The sequence below is a fragment of the Ambystoma mexicanum genome, chromosome 5p, assembly GCF_040938575.1.
Source record: "Ambystoma mexicanum isolate Mex_15411 chromosome 5p, UKY_AmexF1_1, whole genome shotgun sequence".
Lineage (NCBI taxonomy): Eukaryota > Metazoa > Chordata > Amphibia > Caudata > Ambystomatidae > Ambystoma > Ambystoma mexicanum.
The window spans coordinates 525,637,476-525,658,188 of record NC_090930.1 but is presented as its reverse complement, the minus strand read 5'-3'; the positions used below and the strand labels follow the sequence as shown (position 1 = coordinate 525,658,188).

The 20,713-nt window shown below is 48.4% G+C and overlaps 1 protein-coding gene across 3 annotated transcripts in view; it reads right to left on the bottom strand.

The window, feature by feature from the left end:
- APOOL (apolipoprotein O like) overlaps positions 1–20,713 on the bottom strand; it is a 464,407-nt gene that overhangs the window by 48,969 nt on the left and 394,725 nt on the right. For all 3 annotated transcript variants that reach the window (XM_069612925.1, XM_069612926.1, XM_069612927.1), the window contains one exon: positions 18,743–18,950. In XM_069612925.1, coding sequence (XP_069469026.1) covers positions 18,743–18,950 — 208 coding nt within the window. The remainder of the gene's footprint in view (positions 1–18,742; positions 18,951–20,713) is intronic.

The window sequence follows — 20,713 nt, the reverse complement described above, 5'->3', positions numbered from 1 at the left end:
CGCAGTTCCCTGCTGAGCAAGTCTGCACTGGTGTTCTTGACTCCCGCCAGGCAAAACGGAACAAGGAACATGCCTTGACGAATGGCCAACTGCCACAAGTCCTAGGCCTCTTTGGAGAGTTCCGGAGACCGGGTCCCTCGTTTTTCCGGATGTAAAACATGGTCATGGTGTTTTCTGTGAAGATCCTCACCAGCTTGCCCTTCAACAACAGCAGAAAAGACTTGAGGGCCCAGAATATGGCCTCTGTGTGGGCTCCCCATCCCACTAGAGACGACCGCGGTGACCGTCTCCTGGTAAGGAGGAACCTGAAATGGAGCTCCCTGAACAAGGTGCTGCCCAATAGCCCACCACTGTATACCCCGACGGAACTCTTAGTTGAGGGCGATCTTGTCCGTAAAGGTCCGACACTTGCATCCACCTCGCAGCCAGGAACTCCTGCGCAGTCTGCAGAGGCGAACGAGGTTGATGTCCAGAAGCGACTTGATGGAACGCACCATTGCTGCCTGGGCCGATGACAAGCGCTGCACCTTGCCTTGTATGGCTGCCACCCTCTCCTCAGAGGGAGATGCCAAGCATGTCACTGTGTCGAGTCGCGCATCTAGGAAAAGAACGTCCTGCTATGGCTTCAAGCATTACTTCTGATAGTTTATGGAGAACCCCAGCTCCATCAGCAGACGTACGGTTTTGGCTGTGTGCTTGCTTGCCAAAGATTGCGAGCGGGAACGCACCAGCTAGTCGTCCAGTTCGGGGTATATGTGGACGCCTTGCAGATGAAGACGCGCCGCCACCGGGGCCAGGCACCTCATAAACACCCTATGGCCCGACTTCAGGCCGAAAGGCAGGGCCTTGAACTGGTAGTGCTGATGCTGAACTATGAATCTCAGGAATTTGCAGAGCTTTTTGTGAATGGGGATGTGGAAGGGAGTAGTTTCTTACCTGTAACTCCATTTCTCCAGCGTTGGTATCTCATGGATTAACATGCTTTGAATATTCCTCGTCGTCAGGCTGGGAACATCTCTCCAGCGTTGGTATCTCATGGATTAACATGCTTTGAATATTCCTCGTCGTCAGGCTGGGAACATCGGTCTTTTTAAAATAGCGTTTTCCCTTCTACACTTTAGTGTCCTATCGACGTCCTATTGGGGTGCTTAGGTACCACCCAATAGGACATAGGGTATAAATAGACCCGCCCCGCAGCTTCTCCTCAGATTTTAATCTCCAAAGTAGAGGCACCAACTAGGTTTGCATTCAGGGGTGGCCGGCGGGCACATGTGAATCCATGAAAGATACCAACGCTGGAGAAATGGAGTTACAGGTAAGAAACTACTCCCTTCTCCAGCATTGGATCTTTCATGGATTCACATGCTTTGAATAGATTACATAGCAGTAGTCATCATGCATGGTGGCGTGTAATGCAAACCAATACATCAGGAACGCAACACATTAGACCAGCAAAGAGACATTAGCAGTGGTAACATTGAAACAGATACCCCAAGGCTGTGCGGCTTACCTTACTGAAACAGGCGTTGCAGGACTGCACGTCCCATCTGTAAATCTGCACCATGCTGCTTTTCCAGCCAATAATGCAGAGTAAAAATATGCGGCACCGACCAGGAGGCCGCCTGGCAGATGTCCACCAGCGGAATCCCTGACCATAATGCCGCTGACGACGCAGTGGATCTCGTCGAGTGCGCCTTCGGGCGCCTCTCCAAAGGCTTTCACGCCTTAGAGTGACAGAAGGAAATAGCCGATGAGACCCAGCGAGATAGTTTTTGTTTGGAGATTGCTTTTCCCTTAACTGAGGGTCCATAAGCCACAAACACTTGTCTTGAACGTCTGAACTCCTGAGTACGACTCAGATAAAATTTCAATGCTCTTTTTACATCCAGCGTATGCACCGCCTTTTCTGCCGTTGAGGAAGCAGAAGCGAAGAATGATGGCAGCACAATAGAAGAGAGTTTATGAAAAGTAGTTAGCACCTTTGGAATAAAGTGCGGGTTAGTAGCCAACACCACCTTGTCTTTGAAGAAACGTAAGTACGGAGGATCAATCACTAGGGTTTGCAACTCCGATATTATTCTTGCCAAAGTAATGGCTACTAAAAACGCCACTTTCCATGACAAGAACTGCAGGGGTGTCGACAACATAGGTTCAAACAGGGCTTTCATCAGACCCGACAGCACCAGATTGAGGCTCCAACCAGGAGGGAATTTCTTGGCTGGAGGAAAGGTCAGAAACAATCCTCTTAGAAAATGTTTAACCAGATGATCACTGAACACAGGGGTAGCATGCCCCTTCCGAGTGAATCTAGAAATGGCCGCCAGGTGTACTTTTATGGAGGAGAACGCCAAACCTTTCTTTGCCAATTGCAACAAGTAGGGCAGAATTTGCTCTGATGAAATGCTTAAAGGGTCCATCCCAGGCTGACCCTTACACCACACACAAAACCTTTTCCATTTGCATGCAAAGGAGACATTCATGGACGGAGCTCTAACCGCCTCCAAAATCCGGCAACAGTCACTAGGAATGTTCTGTAGGCCAAACTCTGAGAAGTAAGGAGCAACGCCGTCAGGCTGAGAGAGCCTGTGTCGTGGTGCCAAACTGCACCCTTGTCATGAAACAGAAGGTCCGGCGTCACTTGTAACCGCACTGGTTCTGCTACCGATAGATGGAGTAGGTCGGAGAACCATGGCTGCCTGGCCCAGTAGGGGGCTACCAGAATCACACGGCATGGGTATTTCTGAACCCACTGAAGGGTCCGCCGAATGAGTGGAAACGGAGGGAATGCATATGGGAACATGCCCGTCCACGGGTACGAGAACGCATCCCCCAGCGAACCTGGCTGAGGCCATCTGCTGACAAACTCCTTGCATTTTCTTTTCTCTCGAGTGGCGAAAAGAGCCACTGAAGGACAACCCAATTTCCAGAAAATGCTCGACACCTGCTGTTCCTTCAGCTGCCACTCGTGGAGTTGGTTTATTTCTCTGCTGAGAGAGTCCGCCTGCACGTTCATCACGCCCGGCAGATGAACCGTCACAATATTGATGTTTTGTTCCAGGGCCCAATGCCATATTTCCTGAGCCTCTCTCGAGAGTACCCTGGTATGGGTGCCCCCCCCCCCCTGCTTCCTGAGGTAAAACATTGTGGTTGTATTGGCCGTCACCACAGAGCCATGTATGCGCGGCAAAAATGATTTTAGAGACCAATGACCCGCTCTCAGTTCCAGCACATTGATGTGAAGGCTCGATTCGGCTGGAGACCACAGACCTTGAACCTGGAAGGTCCCCACCCTGTCAGAGGCATTTGTCATAATTGTAGCTTGAAATACCGGCTCCATCAACGGCACTCCTCGAGTCAGATTGTCCGAGAGCTGCCACCATCGAAGAGCTTCCTATAAGTCGCTGTTGACCACCACCTTGTCGGACCACAACCCGCGACTTTGAGCCCCCCCGGTCCGCCAGAAACTCTTGCACTGGCCTCATGAAGAGACGACAGTCCTTCACCAACGGAATACACGACGCCATGGCTCTCAACAGCGACATGTACTTTCTGACTAACACTCTTGTTCCGACTCTCCACTATGCCGCTTTCAGCTTGAGTTTTTTAATTCTCTCGACGGAAGGCTTCACCAGGCCTGACTGAGTTTGGAATTCTGTGCCCAAAAATACCAAGCTCCTGGAGGGAGATAGATATGACTTTTCGAAGTTGACGGCGAAGCCTAGTCGTAACAGCTGAATGGTAACGTTGAGACTTGCCTGTGTCGCTGCCGGAGACGAGCCGCATATCAGCCAGTCGTCAAGGTAAGGGTAGACGTGATGACCTTCTCGTCTGAGCCACGCTGCAACCAGCGCTAAACATTTCGTAAATGTCCTGGGGGACAATTTTAGACCGAACGGGAGCACTCGGAATTGGTAATGATTTTGACCCACCACAAATCACACGAATTTTCGGTGTCGTCGACGCATAGGTATGTGGAAATATGCATCCTGCAAATCCAACAACGCCAGAAATTCCCCCGGCTGTACCGATCGAATGACTTCCTGAAGTGTGAGCATCTTGAACTTCAGGCGTTGCAGAGTCTTGTTCAGCACCCGAAGGTCCAGAATGGGTCGCCACTTGCCGTTGGGTTTCTTGACCACAAAATAAGAGGAGTAAACCCCCTGACCTCTCTCTGCCACTGGAACCAATTCTATAGCCCCTTTCTGTAGCATAAGTACAACCTCCTGCTGTAAGATGTGAAGATGAGGTTGCACAGAATACACGGGAGGAATGGGAACCGGTGGGTCCTTGAATTCCAGAGAGTGGCCCAACCACACCGTGTCCAATACCCAATGGTCTGATATAATTTTGTCCCATTCGTCGACGTGTAGGGCTACTCTGCCCTCCAGCACATTTCCTCGAAGACCGTCATTGCTGTGATTTTGTTCGTTTACCCTTGGCGGAAGAGGGCTGTCCTCCTCTCCTTCTGGATGCCTGAAAATCACGGCTTCTTCATGTAGACTGTACTGTCCGTCTATATCCTTGTGAGGAGTATCCAGACAGATTGTAATCCCGGTCTCGTGAGGCAGCAAACCGGGTGTTTCCTGAAGCTCAACGGAAGGGGCAAAAGGGACGAAACGACCGCCCGCTTTGCAAAGCCCCCAATGACCTTGCCGTATCGGAGTCCTCTTTCATGCCCTTGAGGGCTTCATCTATTTTTTCCCCTAACAATTGTTCCCCTTCACAGGGCATGTCCAGTAACTTATGAGGAACCGCCGGCCTAAAGTCTGTGCACTTTAGCCAGGCCTGCCTCCCTTGTAAAACCCCATTATTTATCTGCTTGAAACAAGATGCCGCTAAATCTACAGCAATGTTAATGCTGTGATTTGACGTCTCCTCACCTTCACGCACCAGCAACATGGCCGCCGTTCGGTGTTCCTTGGGTAGATGTTCTAACAGAGGGGCTAGCCAATGCCACATTTTGGGGTCGTAGCGTGCCATAATCGCCAACGAGTTGGCGGCTTTAACTGTCATCGCCCCCACTGTTAAAACCTTTTTTCCGAAGGCATCTCGTCTTCTAGCATCGCTGTGAGGAGGTGTAGTGCATTTGTGCTGTGTTCTGGCTTTCCTGCTAGCCGCCGCTGACACCACTGATTCAGGGGTGGGTTGTGCAACCAAATACTTTGGCGTAGAGTCCGGGGCCTTACATTTTTTCTCTAACTTGCCTTTAACTGCAGGCTCTGAAAATGGGTGGCGCATGGTGCGTAGGCCTTCTTGCCAGACATGGTCCAGGACTGGAACAGAGAAAACCGCGTTCCTTCTGTTTCCCATGTGGTCAAATAGGAAACATTCTTTTCTGTCTTCCTCTGGGGTCAGACAAAACTCGACACAGGCTTTTGCCATCATGGCATGAAATGCCCCAATGTCATCCGGGGGTGACGGTTGCGCCGGACTCCTAGGAACCTCTATTTCCACATGAGTCTCCCATGTCGGGTCTCTTGATGGCGAGGACGAGATATCAGAGATGGAGTCCTTGGGGCCCTGGTCGGAATCAGAGTCCTGCAGCTCACTCTCCTCCGGGTGGGAACGAGGGGGCTCTGTGCTCATCGGCCGGGAAGCCGGCAACTCAGCCGTGGACGCTGAACGCGGAGGGACACCTGCTGCGTCGACGATAGGTGTTTTACCGGGGGTGTACCCACGGGAGGCAATCTTGAATCCTGTTGACTTAATAGGGACTGCAGTGTAGATAAGCCCTGGAGAGAGAGCACCGACTGTGGGTTCAGCAGAGGAGACGCAGGTGGAAGATTCTGTACTCCCGCCGTCGCCGAAGGGCCAACGCTCTGTAAGCAGAGGCTTGTTGGGTTCACGACAGGCTCTCGTTCCTCCTCCATCGATGACACTGAAAGGGCGGACTCCTGCTGTAATAAGGTGTCCGGCAGAAGGGCGTCACATGCCGAAGGCTGCCAAGCTCCACTCACTGGTAGCACGTCGACCATCGAGGACGAAACCTCGGGCCCTTGCCGACTGCAGTCACAGGAGACGACAACATCACTGTGGAGACAGACACTGTAGCCGGCCGTGAAGCCGTTGATGACGGGACTTTGCCGGTGGTTCAGCTGACACCGACTGGCGAGGAACTGCAGGAGCAGGTCTCTCTGACGCTAGGCTGCGCACCAATTCTACCTCCAATGGAGGTTAGGCCCCATCGTTCAGCCACGATATCAACCGCTGATTGCGGTCCTTCAATGTGTTCTGCGAGAAACCCTTGCAGATGTCGCAGGTATCAGCGGAGTGATGAGGGTAGAGGCAATAGAGGCAGTCCATGTGCCCGTCCCCTTCATAAACCTTTTTCATTCCGCAAGTAGCGCAGGGCCGAAACAACGCTTTTCCCGACATTGGGAAAAAAATGACTGTTAAGGAGAATTCTCTGTGAGGCTAATTTCCCAAATCTAGTGAGTCCCCCCCAGCAGTTTTGCTAGATTTTTGTGGGTTTATTTTTTTTCTCTCTTGCTAAGAGTGAGATTCTTTTGCTCCCACTCTTAGACATGATTTGAGATGTTCCTTTAGCTTGCCATGTGTTTTATGGGCTATGGGGTCTTTTACTCCATAGGGTCTCGTGTGTTTTTTTGATGTGGGTTACACAGCACCCTCCGTGCCGTAACCCAGGGATGCCGTAGCGACCCCCGAACATAGACTCCATACCCTGGGACTGACTACTGTCTCCCAGGGCATGTAAAGTCACCATTGGCTTTGCTATTCCCAAATTATGAACAGAAACCAGTACAAACCATCATATTGTGGACGTACTGGTCGGGGCAATTCGATTGCCCCGGGGTCTGTTGTTCGAGGGGGCACGTCTCTGTCCCCCCTGATCGAGGTTTGGCTGGTGGCAGTGGATACTACTTTTTATATTCGACCGCGAATATATCTCTATGGGATTTTCCCATTGTTCGAGGCTACCAACTTTAATTATTTAATTTTTATAGCCTCGAACATACCGCCGGTTTATTTATTTAATATTAATTCGCCGGTTGTTTTTTTTGCCAGAACTCGATTCTAAAAGGGCGTTTGTGTTCTCTTCTGTGACTCCAACCCAAGTCGAGCCCTTTGTTCCACTGTTTGGTGGGCTTCTCCACAGAAGCCTCCAAAAGTGGTGCCACTCTATCTGGGTAGACCAGGGGATGTGGGAGGGGGTTTAGGCACCCTGGACTGAGTTACCTCTTGTGCGATTGGCCCAAGTGGTGAGCCGGCCGGCTCACCACTTAGCATGTTTGATTGACAGCTAGGCTAAGTGAATGGGGGTGTGCTGCATAAAAGCAGGGCTTTGGGGACTGGAACTTCAGAAGTCGCCACAGGACCTAAGAATCCGAGGAGGGAGAAGCTGAGCCAGCCTGCAACGACGACACCACCGGTGGAGCCCTGCTGAACCGTCTCACCACTTTTCCCAACGACAGAGGAGATCTCCAGCCCGGAGAGTCTTCTTCCTTCGACTGGTGGGGATAACCAGTCTACCTTCTTTTCGCCTTCCTGGAGCATCTCGTGGCCGCCTTGCCTGTGCCAAGCACCCCGGCAACCGGGATACCACGTTTGCACCATTACCGCGAACCGAAAGGGTAGTACCTTTGTACCGGAGAACTCCGAGGCTGGTTTCTTCCCTGGCAGTGCAACGACCTTCATCTTTCCTCCACGACGAGATCTTTTCTTCCTCTGGACGACGCTGCGACTTGCACCCGCTGCCAGGAACAACTGCCCCCGCTGGAGGATCCTCTCCATTTAAGGTACCGTGTTCCGCCTGGCTTCCCTTGCTACCGATTGAACGGGGTGTATTAAATCCTCGTCCCTCGAACCTGGGTTAGCCTGGGACACCTTAGCTAACTTTTCTGAACTGAACTAAACCTTTTTCGAACTACCTCCACAAACTTCGAAGACTCTGTGTAACTGTCTGATCTTGGGCACCTTCTGCGTTGCTCCCTTGAAAGTGGGCCTGGCATCTAAACTTCCTTGCTCACCCGTAGACTGTGCCTTCCTAACTTGCTGTGGTTCTTTAAAAAGTGTTTAGTGTGTATGCTTCAATAATTCTGCTTTTCCGTCCCTTTTTATTTAACTTGTTGGAGTGCCATCAAACGTTAAGCGCTCACCTCTGTCTGGAAATAAGTGGTGTTAACTAAGACTTGTCCAACAAGTAATTAGGGATGTACATATGATAACAGTGATTGTGTTTTGACCTTATCTTACCAATTTAGTGCTAGTGTGTTTTATAAGTGTGTTAAATAAATAATTATATACTTTTACACCCAAGCTCTGGTCAGTGTTTGCTTGTGCTACTGTATTTCTGTGCCTAACTCTTCTTGAGGGAAGTCTGACTGCTCAGCCACAGCTACCAAATGAATCTGTGTGGTACAGACTGCTACCAAGTGGGTTTACTGCCAAACACCTGTAGTCTTAAATCTTTTGCAGTGGTCCCTAAGGGAACTGCACAGGTGTCTGCCTAACAATGACCACAACACACCAATGTGTAGAAAGCACAAGGTGATCCCGACACTTTGGAGACGGTTGAAATCTGAGGAGAAGCCACAGGCATGGGTTTATTTATAACCTACGTCCTATTGGGTGGTACCCAAGCGCCCCAAAAGGACGTTGATAGGACACTAAAGTGTTGAAGTTTTCCAAAGGAAAACGCTATTTTAAAAAGACACAGGTTCCCAGCCTGACCACAGGGAATATTCAAAGCATGTGAATCCATGAAAGATCCAATGCTGGAGAAGTGGGTGTCCTCCAGGTCCAACTATGTCAGAAAAACTGTTACAGTTGGCCGAGCACGTGTTGCAACGTGAATGTTAGGCAAGATTGTATGCAGTACCCTGTGGGAGACTGCACCAGCCTTGTCCTCTTGGCAATAGTTAACCCAACCTTTGGTAGAAGCATGTACTACACAAGTTGGTAGAGTGACTGAGCAGCCAGGATTATCGCAAGAGGGGTCAATGTGAGCTGTAGGGTTGTAACATACTTTAACAGTGACAAGTATCCAAATAAACACTTACACTCAAGGTTTCCTGATTAAACAATTATTTATTAATTTAACAGTCAGTTTGAATAAGCCTTCTTTTGAAGGGAGCAAATATGTAACATTTAAAATATACTTAAAAAATACAGCCTCAGTTTCAATAAATCAATAGATACCCATATGGGATGGCACACGGACACTCCCTAGACCCTGGGGTGACTTAAATAACTAGGACACTGTGGACATTGATAAATCACTGGTACATTAAGAGCAATACTGAGTTTGGTGTTAAAAGGAAAAGGTTAGAGGGAAGAAACAATGGTTAACAGTTTCTCAAACAGGTAAGTACGTTTGAATCCCCCAATGCAATGTAGATTAACCCTTTCCCAGCTACACAAGTTATAGAATGTGTGACTTTTTGGAGCGAGAGATCAAAACACAAGTCAGAGGTTAGAAGAGTCTTCGGGGAGCCAGGACAGCCAATGTCAATTGAGCAAAGTCTTGGGGAGCTGGTGTTCTTCTTGAAGGTATGTAAAAAGTCTTCCACAATGTTATAGAGAGTTTTTGTTGAAACAGAAATCCCTGTTGGGCCACAAGCTGGGAGGCTTGTGATGGGCAAAGCTGCAAGCAACTCTGCAAGGGGCAGCCAAAGCAAGTCTCCACTGAGAGCTAGCAATGCTACACAAGAGGTAAGTACCATTTAGTTTTACAGTACCTTAGGTCTGAAGAAATTGGTTCCAGCTGTCTTTTGTTCCTTTGGTAGTCTGCAGATCCTGTTGTTCCTGGGCCTCAGTTGTGGGGACAAGTGGGAGGACGTCTGGGGTATCTTATGGACTTTCCTCGCACCTGGAGTCCAGCACTCTGTTGAGGTGGCTCAGGTTTAGTCAGTCCGGCTTCATGGGAGTCCAGAGGATCTTCCTGGAACTCGGGTCCGACTTAAACACAACACACTCTATTCTGGTGTTCCTCTCCCTTGCAATCAGTTCTTGCAGCAGCAATGGAAGTACAGCCAGCTCCGAGAGGATTTCCAGATGAGTTTGCCTTGGTGTCGATTGGTCCCACCAAACCAAGGCGAGAAGTCGTCCTTTGCAGAGCTTCTCTAGTTGAGGCGAATTCGGAGCTTCAGCAGTGCAGCAGGCTTCACCGGGAAAGCCAACAGTTGTCAAGCGCTCAGCTTTGTGGCGCCTGTGGCCCCGCTTCAGACTAAGCGGCGGCCATTAGAGGTTCTGCCACGTTGTTCCGCTTTTTGCACTAGCGGTCTAGTTTTTCATTTGTAGCGTCCCAGGGAGGCTTATTAGCCATGGCCTCCCTGGGCGCTCCGCTTTGCAACCGGCTGTCAGCTCCTCGGTTAGCTGTTCTACGTGGTTGTGCTGCGTGTATTGTTTTTCCCCACTCCGGACTGTGCCTGGTCCTATTTCTTGCGTTTCTCTCCTCGTCCTCTCTACTGGCATCCCGCCGCCGCATTGCCTTTGTTTACCTTGCGTTCCTCTGAACGCACGCGCTCTCTCTCTCTCCTTGTTCTTCCTCCTTTCTTTCTCCCGTTTCCGGCTCTATTTTCTCAGGTGTTCTTTCGTTCTTTCATTGGTTGGCAACCATTACCATACACTATCTGCTGCAAGGGCCGTTACCTGCTATTACTGTCTCTTCCTTCACGTTCTCCTGGAGGCCCTCACTGCCAGGCACCAGCCGCCTTCTTCCAGGTGGTTCCTTCCTATACACCTTACCTGCTACTGCGTGGAGCCTGTGGAGCCCATTTTCCACTCAGCATTGGTGTCATTGGATCCTCTCGACCAACAGAGTCCACTTGGGTTTTTTTGTGCCTTACCAGCTTTTTCCCCCAAGCAGTCCCTTTCGGGGGAGGGGTCACAGGTTACGCTGCTGGGCAGCATTTCACTGTGGCTTCCTTCCGAGAGGGAGACACTCTCTACAAAAAAAAAAAAGAAGAAGAAAGAGAAAGGATTACCTTGCTAGAAGACCTCAGTTGGCTGCAACTTCAGACTCTGGTCTGTCAGGTGAGGAGGAGGAGGGAAGGCCAGAGTTTTGGGGGGCGAGTCAGCCTCAGGGGGCTGACAACAGGACAGGAGTTGCAGCAAACGTCTCTTCCAAGTTCTACTTCGGATTCCTTCGTCCAGTGGTCGACTCTGCCTTCTAAGCAAAAGACCTCGCCTTTTATTCAGGTTTCTCCCATTCATTCGCAGTCTAGCTGTCAATCACATGGCAGGGTGGCTGTCCTCCATGGACAGCCAGCTGGCCAATCACCTTTGGGTGCATTCCTGTAACCAGAAGACTAAGCACAGGGAGTTTCAGGTACCTCCCACGCTTCCTGCCCTCTCAGACAGGCTGGAGGCCTCAGACGGGCTTCATCATTGAATCCCACCAACAACAAAACAAAGGGACCAAACCCGGTTTGGCACGCAGATTAAATATCAAGAGGGGCCTTTCCAACAAGAAATGGCAAAAAAAGAACACCAGGGCCATTTTGACAAAATGGGCACCCATGGGTGCTTTACTGCAGCTGCAATTGCAGCCCGCGGTAGAAACAATCAATGGTAGAAAAATGTAAACCACTGCCACCAGCCATGAATTGTAGAAAGGGTAACATACAAATGTTATATGAGAAGATAGACAAAGGTGATACTAAGTAACCCCTCCAGCACCCTATTGTAAGATAGTGTGTGCTGGGTCTATAAAGTTACAAATATAACTAAAGTCAAATTCACTTCACTGCTCTTGGAAACAGCAGTAATCCAAGAGAAGTTATTTAAACCTTAGCAGAAATCCAAAGACTTTCTATGTGACACTGGACTGAAGGTGCTGTGTGCCAGAGTGTAATAAAATGATGCCTATGGAGTTTGTCAGACGCCAAAACCAAAAGAAACACAGAGTTCAAATCACAGAAAAATACATGAGCGAGTGGGAAAAAGGTCTCACTCTCTCCAGGATAAAAATGAAAAGTCCTAAAGTCCAGCAAAAGAGCTGAGGGTCTCTAAGGTAGAAGGGAATTAGCAAATATCTGAGAATTCTCCCTAACTTTTGGGACTTAAAGTACTTGAGATGACGTAGATCTAGAATCGGCCTCCAACCCCCACCCAGTCTTCTTTCCAACTAGTATCTGAAATATACTTCGGAGCCACTGGGGGATGGGCTCAATTGCCCCTTTCCGTAACATGGAACGCACCTCCTGCAGAAGCTGTGGCCCCTGCAGTTCTTGCAGCTGAATCAGAAGGCTATGAGGACACCTGCATTGGAACTCAAGGTGTGCCCTTGCCCGAGAGCGTCCAGCACCCATCGGTCTGTGACAATCTTTTCCCACGTGCTGACGAAGTTCCCCAGCCGGCCTCCCACTGTGGTGCATAAGTGGGGGCACAGAGCCACGGCAGGTTCAGGCCAGCTTGGAGGGAGGTGTTCTGCCTTGTGGACGGCACCGCCGCTGACCTCCGCTGCCTTGAGAGCTCCCCCTGTACACTCGAGTGCCTGTAAAGGGTACTATAACCCTTTGAAGATCTTCCTGGCTTTCCTCTGGAGGAGCGAAAGGACGAGGATCGTCGCTGTTGCAAAGTTCTGAGGGAGCGTGTTGATCTTTAGCACCTGAAAAGACTCTTTGACCGACTTTCCGAAGAGGTTTACCCCATCGAACGACATATCCAACACCTTTGTCTGAACGTCCTGGCAGAAGTTTGTTACCTTCAACCAACCTTGACTGTGCAGAGATACCCTGTTCCCCCATCTGGCATAAACCCATGTCTGATGTCTATCACCACCATGATCGCGTGATCCGAGGCCACATCCCCTTCCTGCAAGAGCTCCAGTGCCTCAACCTTCTTGTCTTAGGGCAGGAAGTCCAGGATAGGGCCCAGCTTGTACCAGAGTTCCTAGTAATAACAGGACAAAATGGCTAGGGCGTTCGGTGCCTTGATGGTAGAGGCTGCCGTGTAAATTATCCTCTTGCCCATCGCATTCAGATTCTTCCCCCTCCTGGTCCGGAGGAACGTTGGCTGCCAATGATGGGTTCACTGAGCATTTCCTAGCTGCGGCCGAGACCACCGAACCTGGTGAGGGCCGAGACCTTAGGCACCTGGGAGCAGAATCAGGCACCATGTTTTCCAATCTGTCCCGCTTGGTCAGGGGCATACTTGGATTTTCATTAGGGCTAGACCCTACTCCCAGATGTCGTCCAGGAAAGGGATGGACATAATGTTTTTTCTCCTCAACTCGCGTCGTTGGTACAGGAAACAGTCTGTCTCTGCGGGAACCAGCTGAACCAGTTCAGAGGTCCTCGACATGACCGAATAAAAGGATCCAACTTCGTCTGGAGGGGAGGCCCTATGGGGGTCGTCTGCATGTGCAGTCTCACCATCTGCCACAATTAAATAGTTGTCCTCGTCAGTATCAGTAGCCGTGGTAGCTGTGCCCATGTGCAGATCCGGGGCTCTAGTAGGAGTCTTCTCGCGATGAGGTGACAGAGGGGTCGGATGATGTAGAGTACCAGCGCACCCCTTGGACTTCCTGTTCCGTGGAGGAGAGTTTACCCTCAGGTTTTGGAGCTTCTCCCAGAGGTGCAGGGCCCGATGGAGGCATCCTTTGCTGGATTTCGGTGACCAGTGTGTGTAGGGTTGATAGAATGTCCAGCGACATGTCCTAGGTCTAGGGGTAAACAGAGCCAGTAGAGTGGGATCCGGGCTGATGTGTCTCCTCTTCTGCGCAGGGGACCGAGGTCCTCCCCCTCCTTGGTCTGAGCAGCACCCATTGTGCGGATCATTGTCTTCATCAGTACTTTAATAGATCTGCTCCCATCTATCTTCAATAGCCTGCCGGTCTACATACCTGGGGCGCTCCACAGATGGGACTGTTTCCCTTTCCCATTCCCTCTCAGGAGATTGCTGGGTCAGAGCGGCAGCCTGGTCTTTCCCTTTCGTGCTTGTGGTTGCCTTAGTCGATGGTGCAGTCGACTCCGTTGACTTGGCCTGGTGTGAAGCCTTAGCTGGCTTCGATGATGCCTCCTCCCTGGACTTTCCTTCGTCAAATTATTCGCGGATACACAGAGTTTACACAGGGTTAGTGACTTTCTCTTTGCAGACACCCCTTTCATAGGTAGGCTCACCGTGGAGGATGATGGTGATGGGGAACGCCTTTTTTCCGAATCAGGACCCACATCAGCGGCGAACCCAGCGGAGCTAGAATCGCAGAGCTTGGCCTTTTCCTGGACCCCCGCAAGCGGGGTGTCCTCAAAGGATCTCAACCTCCTCCCAGAGGGAGAACACTCCTCGGATCGGCCAGTCCTGGGTGAGGCTTGACCCTGCCCTGAGGCTGCGTCAGAGGCCTTGCTCGACTTGAGCCACGCAGACATTCTGCTGTATCAGTCTTTTTTGGTTTTCTTCAAGAAACCACGGCACACCTCGCATCCCTTCTTATCCTGGTCCGGATGCAGGCAGTATAAGCATTTATGGTGTTTATCTTCTATGAAGATGTTTCTTAAACCACACTTTGTGCAGAGTTCGTAGAGGCGTAAAGAGCGTAAAGACCACTCCAGACTGGGTCTTCTCGAAAATGCAATGATCTGACAATGGATGAAGATCTTTGCCGGTAGCAGAGCCCCACTGCTGGTCTCTATCCTTCGTCAAAGACGATAAAGCAAAAATCTGTCAAATTCGAACCATTTTGGAAAAATTCACAAAAAAACCCACAGAATTAGCTCTGAGACCAAACCAACACTAAAGCGTGCGGTAAAAATCTGAAGATGGCCACCACGGATGGAGCTTAAGGAGAGGACTGTCATTGGATGGGGGCAGTATGACCCAGACTACAATGATTGGTTTAGAGGAAAAATACAGTTTTAAAGTGAAAGTGAAACTGTTTTTCTTTTACCGAGGATTCCCAGCCTGATGACGGGAAATATTCATGAGCATGTGAATCCATGCCAGACCCCATTCTGGAGAACTAGGACATTATAAAAATAAAGTGATCACCGAGGAGCGAATTCTGACATTGGAAAAGCTGCAGCCAACACCTTAGATTATGATTATTGATGGATGAATCAGTTTAGAGTCCAATTTAAGGGCTGGGGAAAGGAAGATTCCTGTTGAAGGAGATCAGTTCTGTCCACAAGGGAACCTGAAAAGTGGGCATCTGAGGCAGTCCTGACTTCATGGAAGCAGACCCGGAGGGGCCTTGCTAACTGGGAGACTTCCAATTTAAAGGTTCCGGGCTGATTATAAAATTGAAAGCATTTTCTCAAAAGTAATATAATTCCCCCAAATGAGACCATATTTGTTTTCTAGCCACCATTTTCCTTTTCTTAAATCCCAGAAACAGGGTGGTCTGGCAAGCGGTTATCCAAATATATTGATTTAAATGAGAAATAAACAGTTCAATCATACTGCATGTACAATTGAGATGTCAATTCAATCCAACTTAAAATAAATTTCTGAATTGTGTGCATGCAAGAATATAGATATGACATCTCTGCATTTGTTGCCCCGCTCTTTAAAAATCACTCATTAAAAATTGTACCTAAAGTGTTTTCATAGAAATAATTAACATTGGGCTTGGCCATGAAGACGTTCGTAGCAGTGCGGGATGAGGATATATTTAATAATGCGTGTTCTATAAATGCCTATTTAATAAGAAATGGCAAAATGAGCATGTTTGTGGCATTTCTACTCCCATGATGCAAATATTAGTCCCACATACCCCTTATTCTTGAAACTGCGTGGTAGGACTATTAATAGGCCAGAGGGGATGTGTAATTATATTGGTTTAATTCAATCCAAAAACCATTCTCCCAGGTTGGGGTGGGTTAGCTGAAATTGCATGTGTTCTAAATGGTGACACTGCTTCCCTAACCTGAAACTTGCAGGGGTTGGATGCAATTCACTACGAACCTACTTTAAATGGCACACACATACTAGCAAACGACAACATATTTACATTAGAAACGGGCGGGGGCATGCAACAGTTCACTAATCAAAGCACTTGATTTTAATATTGGGGAAAGCAAAGTCATGTGTACCAAGTGTAAGTGTAACATTATGTCCAGTTTACAGATATTAGCATATTAGAGAAAATATGTTTTGAAGAGGCAGGCTACTGTTATGACCCATCTGCCATCACGATTGCTATGTGACACCTTTTAACCGAATGGCCGGTAAGCGGCAGAGTTACCATTAGAATTATTTAGTTATTCAGACCTCAATGTGTATACAGAATTGATAATGTAAATGAATGCTTGTATGCGAAAAAATGTGATAAATGCAGGTAGGTCATTTTCGTTTTGTGGACAAGCTGCACATCTTCCCCTGCATAAAGTGTGAGGACGATCTTTGATGTCTTTAAATAAATTAAAGTTTTGATCAAACCGCCTGTTTTTTGCCCAGAATTGTGAAGTGGGAGTATATCAGGGGGTTTTAGATTGGGGTTGCTCAACTGATATAGTAGCCATAATGCTAATCAAAATATATCTTACAAAGCTGTCATACCAATGTGGTGACTTTCCCAGCATAAGGTTAGAGGACTACCTTTGAATTGATTTTAATATCAGAAAATACAAATATTGATACTCAATGCAACAGTTTCTTTTCCCAGAAAAGTGGAACGGGATTAGACACCAGTGGGTGTTATATCAGGAAACAGTTACTTAAAGAAGTACAAATAAAAATCGCCAAGATGCCTTGACACCCCGTTGTGGTCATCGGGCACCCCAGAGGAATCCACTATACTGGCGGCACCCATCGCTCATACGCTTACATTTCCCATGTTCCCTTATGCATACGAATGTAACAGGTGCTATTTTAGATCATTTTCTCTAACCTTCCATGCGCCTTAACAGACGTGCAAGAATATAGTCTGACCTGTTCTACCTACGTCTCATCTGCGAGCCTCAAACCCTGGCCTGCACTACTCGGCAACCAGAAGGTTTTGCCTACTATCCTTGTTGCTTTTTTAGTTTTTCTGCACCACTGCCTATCACACGCTTGCCCTGGAACACATTACTTTCTTTCCCCTTTGGAACTTGAACACTTTTCTCCTGTGAAACTTCTGTGCATATTTGGACCTTTGTTCTCGTGCCATTGGGGAGCGTCCGTGTGTCAGCGTGCCCTTACTTAGGGTTGGAGATGGAAGTCAGCAGAAAGAGAAGGCACGTTAAAGTGCCTCATACTTAAAACATGACTGTTAATGGCGATGAATAGAGTGAAATCCTGCGTCAGAGATTACGGAATCGCCATGCATTTATTTACATTTTAAATGCCACCTCAGTCATTTTATTCTCAAAAGAATCCATCCCCGGTTTCCATTCACTGAACAATAGAGGCTAGACTCGTGATCCAAGAAAACCTTCCACTGAGACTCCCTTACATTCTTGTGGAATGAAATATTTGACATCATATATGTCAATCATGTATGGGAATGCATTTTCAGCAAAAAAACTAAGGAGCTTTGCGGACCACATTTTCCATGAACTGTGAGAACAGAAACATGTCTGTGTGTGGTAAATAAAGTCGCAAAATACTTAAAGCAACAAACAGAATATTTAAGGTACAGTAAACTAGTGCTTTCAATGTCACTAAATTCCAAAAGTACATTTCTGTGAACAGACTTCTAAAGGATTCCTCCCTTTGCCTTCATTGGATCGCTCTCTCCCTTGTTCATGCGGACATGACTTCTATCCTGAGGCTACGCTGCATATTAGGGTATGCTGCTAATAATGGAACCTAGCACGCTCCACCTGGAGTCTGATGCATGCTCGGCATGAAAAGAACGCTATACTTCAATGCGCGCACTCCGTGATGTTACAGGCTCATTCCATCCCGCCTGGTGAGTTCGCGCCATGGATTTTCGTGACTTTTGTGTTTTGCATTGTTTGGCCATACCAGGGCCATGTGTTATTCACCACTTTCCAATATGGCTGCCTGAATCTTTTCCCCTTTGTTCCTGCCTGCCTCAGCTCATGCCGCAACGTGATCGGTCTTTGTAAGCCTCATTAGAGCCAATACCGACACCGGCCCTCCTCCCCAAGGCCCTTCCTCCTAAAGCCCTGTTTGTTACCCTGTTCGTTGCCTGGATCCTAAGGTGAGTGCCCCCTAACCCCCCGCTGCAACCGGTATGCATGTTAACCCCCCACCCCCTGATGGCCTGTGTACTTCGGGGTACATCCCCACCTCGCCCTACCCTAGTTAGTGTATGTAGCTGCCCGTAATACCCAGAGACTTGCCTCACGCTATGCCCGTCAATCTTAACATATCTATAGTATGCACTTGCCTCCACGATACAAGTGCCGGCCCCATGCTAATCTATGTTGACCTCTCTCATGCATCCATGCACGGCATGCCCCCTCTGTACTATTATGCCTGGCACCCCACACCTACTCATTGATTATGACTTTGCATATACGAGTCGCTGCCGCCATGCAACATGTGGCCGACACCTTGTATTGGTGCTCTGGCACCATGCTGTCGCCTACTGGTTTTGACCGCATAACCTATATAGGTTGCTGCCATGCAAGACGGCTGCACCATATAGTTTTTGCACTTAACCATGTAACCAATGTCAAGCACGTCAGTAACTGTACGAAGCAACATGTATGCATGCATCAAATGCACTTATGTAACCAAGTAAGCTTTCATAACAGCGCCACGATGCCCCAGAGCAGTTGTGTTTTACAAATGCAAATAAATAAATAAAATAAAGCTAATCCTAGGTTTTCCCAAAAGTATGTCATAAAACATTTGAAGGTAAATAAGGTTAAAAAAAAAATTATCATACCTTGGGGTAGTGTCAGGCTGGACTCTGCTTCTGATTCGCTTGTTCCTAGAGGCAATGGATTCTCTGTTGTGATCCCAGGCGTCTCTGAAATGGACTCTGAGGCAGCTGTAATATCTACTGGTGTGTTATCGCTTTCATTTTCAGGTACTACAGTAGCAGTCTCAGCCCCATCATGTTTGCCTTCCAGCAACTGTCTCTCTATGCGCGGCTAGCAATGCAAGGGTGACAAACGAGCACAGACACAATGTTAATGACTAGACGGGCATGACCGATTTGCAACAAGGCATCTTTTCCTGTGTAATCCTCAGTTACAACAGGCAAAAAAAGGGAACCAGAACACATTACATTTTCCATGAACGTAACAAAACAAAAAAATGAAACTGCCATTGAAAAAGATTAGTGGCTTTTGTACAGTTATTTCTCTTATGGTCTTATTCAATCACGTTTTACAACATATAATCGGTATTCCCATTAAATGTTTGCTACAGAAGAACAAGTTACTTCTTACCTGGTAATGTTCTTTCGATGGGATGTTCCTCCGACGTATTCCTTATCTTTGATAATTTGTCTCCAGTTTGCTGGCCTCGAAAAACATTTTCAGCAGAGGGCGCTGCGCATCGACGTCCGTCGAGTTGGTGTCCCTCGACAGCCACCGTATCAGCGCCGAAGTCACCATGCCCATAAATAGCTCCGTTTTGTAGCATAAGATGAGTCATGCCTGAATTGGTTATTGACCTTGAAGGAGCGTAATGTCATGATGCCTACCCCCCAAGCCCATCAGCTCCGGGAGCAGGCATCCAGATACTTATTAAAACCCCAACAGCCCCGGCTGGGGGCTGTTTGGGTTCAGTCCTGGCGCCTTAGGCACCAGGCTCATCATGGAAATCAGTCCTGGCGCCATAGGCGCCAGGCTCATAGACGTTACTTACCTGATGCAAACCATGCTGCTAGTGAGTCCAAGCCAACTTGAGGCCTGGATGGGACTATCTTTTTACTCTGGCTTGGTTCTAGGTAACTTCTTACCTGGAACTACTTTGGAGGCTATTTAAACCACGCCCGAACAACAAACACGCTTTGCGTTATAATGCATCCAGCAGCGTAACGCTCACCGTGCCTGCAGTCTGCATCCAGTCTTCTGCCACGCCCGCCTCGAATCTGGAGCTCCTAAAACCAAGAGGAAAGAAAAGGACAAGATTAGAAAACAAACTATTTCGAATTCCTCACCTGATTTCGGATCCATCTCGCCTCCGGACTGGAAAGAATCATTTCTGTATGCGTCGCATCTCCAGCTGCAGAGCCGCGCCATACTCACCAATCCTCGCAGCATCTTTCGACTCAGCGCTGCCTCTATAATTTCTTCGCCGAAGTCCGGCACCTGAGGGACAAAAGAAAACAACAAGGTGAGCCGAGAAAACCAACAAATAAAACACTTATCATCATAGACTTACCTGATTACCACCACAGGCATTATTCTATAACTCTCCATATCTTCATGTGCCGCACCTGCAAAGGGAGAGAAAACAACACGTTAAACACCGGTAACATTTACCGGACGGCGTCGGGTAATACAGACTCTTACCTGAGCGCCACCAACTGCCACGAGGGGTATCTTCTCACAATCTTAGTTGCAAGACAAGGAAGGAAGGGGGGAACAAGAGTGAATCATCGGACATATTGAACTCTATGAACTTGATACTTACTGAACCTTGCCAGGAACCTCAGAGTCAATACTCTCCGGAACTCTCCCACGCCTTCAAACCAGTGAAGTAACTGGCTTCAACGCGCCCCTGCAATCCACGCAGGATGGAGAGCTCATCATTTAAAAACAAAAGGTGAGGTTCCTAAATGAGGATATGGAACAAGTTACTTACCTGTAGCTGTTGTTCTCCAGCATGGGTCTGGCATGGATTCACATGCTCATGAATATTCCCCGTCGTCAGGCTGGGAATCCTCGGTAAAGGAAAAACCAGT